We start from the raw sequence: 11,070 nt of genomic DNA, 5'->3' as shown, positions 1-11,070 counted from the left end.
AACTCGGCTTGTTTCGAACACTTTTTCTAAAGCTCGAGCTAGGCTCGTAATTGGTTTTTTCAAGCTTAGGCTCAACTCTTTTATTATTATTATCATTATTAGCTTAAAAATGTGTGTTAATTATTTCTATATATTTTGAGAAAATCTTAAACGAGTTTAAGCTCGGCTCGAGCTCGTGCTGAGCCGGACCAAAGGGAGGCCGGAGGAGTGTGATGAAGCCCATTCTCCCAACAAACCCATAATTGTTAAAAAAAAACTATATATATATATATATATATATATATATATTTGTTTTAAAACGTAAATACTTAAAGTGGCTCCTTAATGTAATGGAAAAAGTGCTAGACCAATAACCAAAAGTTATGGTTTCAATTCCTATTTATGGTGTTATTATTTTTTTACAGTCAAAAAATTTGTATTGAGTCAATTTAGTAATTTTATATTATTTATTATGTTTGGTCCGTATTGGGCTTTGAAATGCAACCCAATTAGTAAAATTGTCAATTTATTTAATGCTTGTCCTGACTCCGAGCCTCGAAATGTTAAAGGATTATCGGAGATAACACTAAGCTTGTGTAGTACCCTAAACGAGTCAAAGCTTGGCTCGAGCTCAGCTAAGCCGTGTGAAACTAATACATAGAAGTTCATAAGAGGTAAAACATAAAGATATGCATGGCTCGGTAAGGCTCAACGAGCCTAAAAAATCATCTCATACAAGGGTCGAGCTCAGATTCTATAACTAAACGAGCTTTAGTTGAGATTTAGGCTCGACTAGAGCTTTAAAACGCTCTACTTATCTCGAGCATTTTAACGAGCCGAGCTTACTTCGTTAATTTTCAATTGCCATATAAAATTGGGGAACCTCCGGTGGTATATGAGCCGACCCGACCCAAATAAGAACGCACCAAATTTTTTGTGTTCGCGGGAGGACCAAATATGTTCCCGCCAAAAGTCCATTTTTATTTATTTTTAATATAAATGGCTACTACTCGTTTAATGAATCAATCAGCCGCAACGCAAGCACAAGCAGAGAGAGATTAATTCGCTGTTCTTGTGTGTGTATGATTTTGAAGATCTAGGATCATGAGTGCTGTGAATCTTACAAATGTTACTGTATTAAACAACCCAGCTCTCTTTCTCAGTCCTTTTCAGTTCGAAATCTCCTACGAGTGCTTGCTGCCCCTTAAAGACGGTAACTTTCGCCTTCTTTCTTTGTTTATTATAATTTCATACATGATTACTTGGTTGTGGTGTTAGTCTGTTAGACGGCAACTAAATTTGTTACTTAATTGATTACTAGGATCGGTTTTGCTATTCAAAATAACTTTATTGTTTGAATGATTAACCTTAATGAAAATGTTTTTTTTTTTTTATTTTAAACAAAATTAGTATCCAACATTTGATTTGAGCTAAAATATTTTGGTTAAACTGTATATTAAACTAATTTAAATTATTTAAAATTTAAAATCAAACCGAAACCATTGAAAGTTTGGTTTTTATGAAAACATAAAACCAAACCAGCGGTTTTTTATTTGGTTTGCTTGTTTGTTTTCGAGTCGATTCTTTCAGTTTCATGCACACCCTTAAGTATATGTTCAATTTTTGTGAATTGAAAAGTCAATGTTTATTTTGTGGATTTTTATGATCATATGCTCATTTTGATGATCTTTCAGATTACAGTTTCAGATTTGTTGTTTGTTTAATTCAGACTGCTTGATCTGCTGTAAAGGATGCTTTAGTCAAGCTAATTATTTATTTACATAAAATTTATAGACATTTTTACTGTTAATATTTAAAGTTACCTAGCAATTTTGATATAGTGTATAGAATTGGACTATAGCTTGATGCAGAGAGGTTAATTTACATCTTTAAATCTACATTTTTAAAATCATGTTTCTGCAATTTCTTAAAAATGATTGTTCCTTTAATTTGTTTTTTTTTTTTAATTTGGTTTATAGATTTAGAATGGAAACTAACTTATGTGGGATCTGCTGAGGATGAAACATATGACCAAGTTCTTGAAAGCGTGCTCGTTGGTCCCATTAATGTTGGCAACTATCGATTCGTCTTTGAGGTAACTTCTAAAGTTTCATACTTACCAGTTCTTGATCATAGTTATTGTCTTGTTGGTCATAGAATTGATTCAAACCCACATGTTATAATGTTTTAGGCAGACCCTCCAGACGCGTTAAAGATCCGTGAAGAGGATATAATCGGTGTTACAGTCCTGCTATTGACATGCTCTTATTTGGGACAAGAATTTGTTCGAGTCGGTTATTATGTAAACAATGATTATGAAGACGAACAGTTGAGAGAAGAACCGCCGCAGAAGGTTTTGATCGATAAAATTCAAAGAAATATTTTGGCTGACAAGCCGAGAGTCACAAAGTTTCCCATTAATTTTCACCCGGAGAATATCGACCAATCGGAGCAGCCCGATCATTCACCTGAAGTTGCAACTGAACAAGAATCTGAAACTTTGTTGTATGAACAAGTGAATGTTTCCGCTAAAAGTGAAATAGAAAATGAGCATGAAGAACAAGCACCTGCTGCTTCTGTATCTGATCATCTGCCTGCTATGGTGTCTGCTTGAAGATTTTGATTTATTCAAACATTTTATGGTGAAATTTGTCCTCTTTCTTTTCAAGAACAAAAATGTTTCATGATTATTATGATGAAGTTACATGTTTTAAAGTTTTATATCTACAATATCGTGGTATGAATGCAGCTTGTGTCATCAATTTATATCCAACAAAATAAACATGATCATTTAGTTTTTATTTCATTCTCTAACATCCCCATATCCAACAATTCAAGTACTACAGAACGATTCATGTGGACGAGTCTCCATGGTACCTCTGTCTCGGTAGGATTATAAACTAGGATTCCCCGCTTATTGTAATCATAATGGGTGCAGAGTAAATCGCTATGTGTAGCGAGCTTGTGTACTTGTGTATCGGCAAGAGACCAAGAAGCATCCGTGCCATTCAGAGGCGGCCCAACGATTTTGGTGGCCTAAAGCGAGTAAAAAATGAGGGCCTTTTCTAAGAAATTTAGAGTTGTACTTTCCAAAAAAAAAAAAAAACTCATCCCGTTTCACATTCAATTAAATGAATAGGTTAAATTTTTAACTAAAATAGTTTCTGTTCTTTTTAGATACTCTATTTAATAATATAACCAAGCACATGCTTTTTTTTTCTTTATAAAAACCAACAATAATTTAAATATGTTAAAACACGTCATGATGCAACTTGATCGGAGAAAACTGAAACATCATGTGGACAACAACACTCACATTGATCCTTTTCAATATTGACGTTTACAATTATGATGCACGTATATCATTTTAATATCGAGATAAACAAGTTGGATAAGATAACGTCAATTATTAACCCATGAAACTCGAAAACAAGTTTTGACTGCTAATTAGCAACTACTACATATGCTTAAATAATTATTTTATTTAACAACATATACTCGGTCATTGAATTAGTATATATAATTTAATTTAAGATTACTTAAAAAAAACCCGAACAGACTAATCATTATTGTGAAATAGAAAAAAAAATACTTTAAATATTAGAGTTAATTTTTATACACGTTTTGGGCTTTAATTGTTGTCTCTTTGGGTTCTAAAAAATATTAATTTGTTTTGAGATGTAAGAGAATCTTGGGGTTCTAAAAGAATATTAATTCTTTTGAGAGGAAAGAGAATCGAACCATGGCCGTCTTTATCTTAAAAAAATATGAAAAGAACTTACCATCACAATAGAACACTATTTTGTTTATAATACCAAAGTAAAAATCCTATATCTTATATAACTTTTAAAAATGAGGCTTTAAATTTTTAAGGGCCCAAAGCCCTAGCTTTGGTTTGATATATAGTTGGGCCGCCCTTGGTGCCATTGTACTCTCCCATTCAAATGCTGTTATTTGTACAGATGACAGCTAGACAACCTTTGATGACGGTCACTGCACTTCAACTTGGTTCGGGCAAAGCCATCGTGGAAAAAACCTCAGAGCTCAAATCGAATGTCAATATATAAAAATAACAAAGATCGCCTCCAACGACTCAATGCAATGCTCCATCGAAAAGACACGGGGACGAGTTCACATAATAATAAATGGAGAACGGAATGGCAAGGGAGGCAATCTCACACCAAGTGTGCATCTTGATGGTGCACATGAATGTACCCGCTTTTGACATTCACAAAATCTGTAATCGTCGATGATTGGGTCGAAATCAAACCCGTGTGCCAAACAAACACCAAAGGAAGAAAGAGCACCGCGTAAGGTTTGCTTGCGTCTAATTGAAGGATTCCATAGATGAATGCCACGTCTTTCATGGTCATAAACACATACCATTGCGTTACACGAACCAACAATACAACTTTTATCCCGGCCTACTAGCAAGGCTCAATACTGGTGACAAAATCAATAAATAAATAGTTCCAAAAAAGAAATTCAACTTTTATTATTTTCTATGTTTCATCACTTAACACTATATGCAGTGGCGCTACATGTGTCTTGATACAAAGTACTTGTTCATTATCGTGCGTGAATGAATAGAGGAAAGTAGCATTTGCATTTAATACATTAATGACGCGTTCGTTTCACAGAATTCGTGGGAATTCAAAGGAATTAGAATTAAAATCCCATGACATTGCGTGTTCGTTTCATTGGAATTGAAATCTTAATTCCATTTTGGTGTGTTCGGTTGTCAATGCATTGGAATTGGAATTCATTTTCTTCAAATTCCTTTAAATAAAGGGATTCCAAGTCCTTCCAAAATGTGAAGGATTTTAAGTGAATTCATTGGAATCCTTTCTCGAGTCTTTTTTTTTGAACGAGGACAACGAATAAAACATTTTAGTTTTTTTATTTATATATTGAGTTATGAATTTATTATTATTATTTTTGAATATTTTTTGGAGTGGTTTTTTATCTTAATAGAAAACCCCTAAAAAAATTATAACGCAAAATATAAATAAAAAACAAAAAATTAAAAAAAAACTAAAATGTTTCCGTCGTTTTCCTCGTTAAATAAAAAAAAAACAAATTTTAATTCATTTGTGGTGATAGATTACAATTCATTTGTCAAACGAACACATCAAGAATGGAATTGGATTTCAATTCCTTCCAATTCCAATTCCTATTGGAATGTCCAGATTCCAAATCCAATTCCAAATCCTATGCAAATACCAATTCCATTACATTCTGTGAAACGAACGCGCCCCAACATTATGATAGTGCTATCAGATCCAATAACTAAAGTTCTCCAACAAAAAGAACTTTTCAATAACTTACCATGCGGACGGATATTAGTAGGGACCTTATAAAATAACATATGGTGTGTATTAATTATTATGATTTCCTCAAACGCTTTGGCTTTTTTATATGGTAACGTTTATGTGCACCTTATGATCTATAAACATAATTTAGGCAAATTAGTTACCTTTAGGGCTTACTCCCATCGTTTTAGCATTATGCATTAATGCTTTATATTTAGGTTTTAGTATGATTGTTGGGTCCAAGGCTAATGACAACTCGAATAACTATAACTATATGATGTAGTGTAAAATTTGGTGTGTGTTTAAATTGGCCAAACTAAACGTACTAATTATCATAGATAGTTATTCGACTAAGTGGGAGAATATTGGACCAAGTCCACATAACGTTGGTCTCAACCAATTAATTAATGATCTTATGACATAATTGGGCCCATTATGTATTAATTAAACAAACTATGGTTTCCTCTTAGATGCCATTAGCCGTCATATACATCAAAAAAAACACACACTTACCATACTTTCTCTCTAACGCTGTGTTCCCGAGTTTATTTATGAAAAGAAAAGCAAGGAAAAGAAAGTTTTCTCTTCTTATCTTTTCTTTTGCATCTCCTCATTATCTTCAATTTATTTTCCTTCCAAATCTTTCCAAATTGAAAAGATACGTTTACGAGGGTTGCAAGGAGCTCCCGGGAGAATGCCGGGTCAAGCCCGAAAGGTGTACATAACACTACAAGATTAAACCTTTTGTCGGAAATTAAAGGGGCGTTACAAGTCTACCCCCCTAAGAATGGGATTCGCCCCCGAATCCCGCTATACAGGAACGAGCGCAGGTGGAGATGAAACCTAATAATCTAATTATAAAAGAGGATGAGAAATGAGCGGGAGAATTTAAGGAACGCGAGGAACTTTAATGCTAAGACACGAGCATTAGCCAAATCCTATCCCTACAAAGACAGAACCCTAACACAGTCAAGCAAAAGTAGTATTTAGAACATGGAAGGTAAGGGTAAACTGCTAATAACGTCGATCAAGTGTTATTAATTGTTTACTTTACCTGCCAATCCTAAGCACCCCCTGCCCCTAACCATATTAGCGTCCCATCTAACATTCAAGCAAATATGCACATAATAGAACTCTAATACTTATAAAAACGAATAAACAAATATAAAAATTTACCTCTTGGCGTGCAGCTACTCGCGGTTGGCATTTCTAGTCCTTTCTTTTTCAGTTCGAGTCCAAGCATTCGAGAATGCTCGAATCCCTCGAACCATGGCTCTGATACCAACTTGTAAGACCCCGAATCTCGGGAATCCTACAGTTGGTAATCACATCCACAATTTCACAAAATTTTAAAACCAAATGATTCGTTTTTTTATTTAAAACAAGTTCAGAGTAAATAACAGCGGAAAACGTGTAATTATTTAAAAAAAACCCCAAACACGGGTACAAGTGTCCAAAAATCAAATATATATATATAATATCCATTTTATTGGAAATCTTCGACCAGAAATGCCTTCAACCTTCCAAGTAGTCTCCAGCACGTCCAAGCGATAACCTCCAATCCTTAACCTGAAAGTCAAACTAACATGCACACAAAGTCAGCTTGAGCTGAGTGAGTTCAAGTTTTCATAAACGACATTCATTAAAAATTTAAATTCCATGAGTATGGAATGTAGGGGAAAATCATGAGTCCATAAAATCATAAATAGCTTTTCTTAATCAATTCATAAGTAAATAAAACATTAAACATCTTTTCACGCAGCACGGGCCTCCTCACTCCGGGTCTTCCCCGAGTAATATATTTGACCCAGCCGCGGTTTAACAAAACCGTTAAAATCATGCAACACGAGCCTCCTCACCCCGGGTCATCCCCAAGTAATATATTTGACTCGGTCACAGTTTAATAAAACAAAATCACACAACACGAGCCTCCTCACCCTGGGTCATCCCCAAGTAATATATTTAACTCGGTCGCGGTTTAACATACCAAATACGTGATACGGGCCTCCTCACCCCGGGTCTTCCCCAAGTAATATATTTTACCCGACCACGGTTTATAGAACGGCGGGCCTCCTCACCCGGGTCTTCCCCAAGTAATATGTTTGACTCGCCGGGTCATAAACATGCAACAGGGCCTCCTCACCCCGGGTCCTCCCCGAGTAATATATTTGACCCGGTCACAGTTTACAATCACATACACATTCACATACACACATACAAACATCTAATTCAAACATCCGACCAACAATATCACCACATACAATCCATAAATAATGGATAATCTAGGCATTCAATACTAAGCCTAATAGCAACCTCGAGGCTTAGAGCTCAAGTAAAATGTATAACCTTAAGGGATATATGACCTTAAACTAGTCTAAAATATCCTAAGGCATAAAATATAATTTACACATGTCTTCATAAAGGCACAACCATAAACAAGATCATACAATACCAAACTAATAGTTTAAACGAATTAAAATCGGTTAAAATCATAATAAGGTGTGTAGGCTAGCCCAAAACGTAAAAAGATTAAAAAGGGGCATCATGAACTCACCTGAAACGAGCCAATCAAATAAAAATAGGTATGAGAACTTCAAAGCCAATCCACAGTTTACAAGCCTGTCGGATTGCACACAAAGATTACTAACTAAACGTACCGACTCGTTTATCCTATGAGACGTTCTAACATGATTTGATTGACCTAAAGCCTTGACATTACCAAATTCAATTACATCAGCCCCCGAGGCCATGTATTTACCAAAACCACCCTTAGTTAATCCCGGGGACAAAGGGTTCCCAATTTACCCCCTAAAGTTGTTGACTTTATCGAATACGCGCGTTAACGGGTTGTTTGTGCACTTAGATACCGAATCAGCCCCGTGTGGACCAAATTTAGTAAAATTACAGCCAACAAGTCCACACGACGCTACACGGGTTGGATGGGTCGGTAATTCGCAAGCACGGTGCACAAATTACCAATAAACGCGAATTTGCGCCGTACCTACCCGTTTGAGTAACTGATAACCAATTCAGCCCCAATAACATAAAAATATAGTTTTTCACAGCCAACAAATCATACCGAGGCTACAACATCCGAATTGGTTGTTAATTCCCTCAAACAACGCGCTAGACGCAACAATTGACAAACTAGACAACCGAAACCTAGTTTTCACCTCATCAGCAGTTGACCAATCTAACGAATGCCGGGTCAAGCCCGAAAGGTGTACATAACACTACAAGATTAAACCTTTTGTCGGAATGTTAGGACCGATCGGGAGACGGTTTCCCAACGATTCTCGGGGGCAACGTGTTAGAGTGCGGAATCCTACTAACACGGCGACTCGGTGGTAATCAACGACACAAACGGTAGCAATTCCTAGGATGATATGACGACCAGGTGCGGAGGAAAGGACCGAAGGGGTTGACGGGCAGAGAGGATTTCCGGGGAACAGGTCGGCTGTGTATGTGTGTTATGTGTGCTCTCTCTTCTGAAAATCCCTAAGTAACGTTTATATATCGAAGACTCATTCGATCGGATGAGTCTCTCATTCGATCGAGTGAAGCTTTGTTCGATCGAATGAGCCTGGTTCGATCGAATCAACCTTTTGTTCGATCGAACCAGTTTTCGTTTGACATTTACAATACGTTAACTAGGTTTCACTATCTTTAGTCTCACGCCGACCTACCCTGATAGAACTGGGGACATATATATGACATTTCATGTCCTAACAAACTCCCCCTTGGAGCCAGTTCTATTTATGTTTTAACCAATCGAGATTTCTTGCTCGACTGCAACTCCCCCTTGGAGTTATCTCTCCCTCTCTGTTCTCAAAGCTAGTGGTGCCCTCATTGCATCCACCAAACTCCTGTCTTCATGGAGTTATCTCACGATCCAATGGTGCAGTCCGTCAGACTTACCATAGGTTCCACATATCATGAGATGCTGTCAAATGGAATATAAGATTAACATTTAAGCAGAGTTGTAGTAGATTATCAAACATGAAAGTAAAGCATAATCTAGCACAATATTCCAAAGTATATTAAAATCACTCCAAAAACAATTACAACCAGAAGATAAAACTTTGAATTACAAAGAAAACAAATAAACAAAACATATAACAATTAATCACTGGTTCCCTGTGTATATTTCTTCTGTTGTTCCTTCCAGTTAGATCCTGCATGTATGTCATAGGCAAAACAGATCCTAATGACATTTCTGTACTTTAGCGCTTGCTCCATGTCGTCGAGGGCATAAAGAATTTCTGTCTTGTATAGAGTAAAAACATCCTCCCTTGACAAGTTGGTGAGCCACATAGGATCAAAAATGCGGATTGTGCTCCAATTACCATTGTCGTTGAGCACTATAACTGCTTCATGTAGTCTTCCGTCGTAGTACCAATGCCTGAACGATTTGTAGAAGTCCTGCTTCATCTTTCGTAGCGGAATCTTCTTCATTGTAAGTGGTGGCATGTACTTCAAAATGACTTTCGGCCTGTTGGTGATCGGATCGATCTCCTTTTTACTTGTATAACGCTTTGGCCTTTGCGGTGTAATCAATCTCCATTTTGAGTTGTATTCCTTTCGTAATACACTCTGATAGTACGATGCGAATGGAGATGAGCTTGCGTATAGCATGTCCAGGTAATTAAGACGATTAAGATCGTAAGTTGGAAGAGTCTTCAAGTCTGTGATTCGTTGATAGTACTCAACCCCCTTTTCCCTTTTGACAGCTACGCAGTTCAGGTCTTTCAGACACGCCCAAGCTAGGATTTCTCCAGAGGTTCTCCGACCCTTAGTATCATATGACTTTGTGTGAGGAATGGTCGGTTTCGCTTGGCGTTTAGACCTGATCTTTTCAAGAATAGCATTGAACGCTTTCTTGCATTCTTCTGTTTTGTCTTTAAATTCGGCTTGATCGGCTTCAGACGGCTGTTTCATAGCATTTGACCTTTCGTCAGCCTTCTTCTGCACTTCCTCCTCGTTTACGTTTTGAAAGAAGCTTGATGAGTTGGGAATATCGTCAGTTTGCGACGTGTAGTACTCAGGATATTCTTCCCTTGTCAAGTCTTCTATTTCGACATCTTCGAAGTGAGGAGGATCGACTTGTGTCGGATCAGCGGCCGTCGGTGATGGTGAGTCGGTTGAAGCAGCTGCAGCAGATGTGGATTCTGTTGAAGGCAAGGCCAGAACTTTGCCTGTTTCTTCGTTTGAAAACTCGAACATTTGCTCTAGCTCTTCTTCCGTGAAGTTGTGCAAAATCTCACCTTCTTCCAAGTCTCCACTTGAGAAGATTTGCTGTTCATCTGGGTTGTCCAAGAGATACGTGAAAAACTCCGCTGCTGTTTTTGACTGCAGCGGTTGGACATTTGATGTATCAGCATCACCTGCTTGATTAATAATCACAACACAGTAAAAAAAAAAATTTTTTTTTTTTTTTTTTTTTTTTAAATAAACATATGTAATATCATAAACGTTAAGTACAAAACAATTACATATGAAAATGGAATATAAATAAGGATTACAAGATTTAAACATTAAAATCCTCACTACATTCACTCAAAAATCACTCAGTTACCTTCACCTTCATCATCATCTGAGTTCAGCTCGTCGGTGTCCACATCAACATTAGCTGGACCTTCCAGACGAAGAACGTCTCCTTTAAGCTCAGTCACCTTAGCTTCAAGGTTTCTGTTTGACTCCACAAGGCTTTTATTGGACTCTACCAGGCTTTGATTTGACTCTTTGAGCTCTGTGATAGCAGATCCCTGTTCAGCAACAG

At 36.8% G+C, this 11,070-nt stretch overlaps 1 protein-coding gene across 1 annotated transcript; it reads left to right on the top strand.

Moving 5' to 3' along the window:
- The first annotated feature begins 1,083 nt into the window (after nt 1–1,083).
- On the top strand, nt 1,084–2,593 carry LOC143546183 (putative histone chaperone ASF1A). Its single transcript, XM_077037900.1, has 3 exons — nt 1,084–1,192; nt 1,959–2,074; nt 2,171–2,593. The coding sequence occupies exons 1-3, from the start codon at nt 1,084–1,086 to the stop codon at nt 2,591–2,593; spliced, it is 648 nt and encodes a 215-aa protein (XP_076894015.1).
- The last annotated feature ends 8,477 nt before the right edge of the window (nt 2,594–11,070 follow it).

Source organism: Bidens hawaiensis, unplaced genomic scaffold (assembly GCF_021521415.1).
Source record: "Bidens hawaiensis isolate Kalapana, Puna unplaced genomic scaffold, B.hawaiensis_p1.1 tig00014284_1, whole genome shotgun sequence".
NCBI lineage: Eukaryota > Viridiplantae > Streptophyta > Magnoliopsida > Asterales > Asteraceae > Bidens > Bidens hawaiensis.
Note: the sequence above shows the minus strand (reverse complement) of the source record. Positions and strands in the feature narration are given on the sequence as shown.

What these genes read in the sequence shown, in the direction of transcription:
- LOC143546183 (XM_077037900.1), top strand. Translation starts at nt 1,084, where the DNA reads ATGAGTGCTGTGAATCTTACAAATGTTACTGTATTAAACAACCCAGCT. An exon ending in CTTGCTGCCCCTTAAAGACG is followed by an intron (nt 1,193 to 1,958) that starts GTAACTTTCGCC and finishes TTTGGTTTATAG; the next exon opens with ATTTAGAATGGAAACTAACT. An exon ending in ACTATCGATTCGTCTTTGAG is followed by an intron (nt 2,075 to 2,170) that starts GTAACTTCTAAA and finishes ATAATGTTTTAG; the next exon opens with GCAGACCCTCCAGACGCGTT.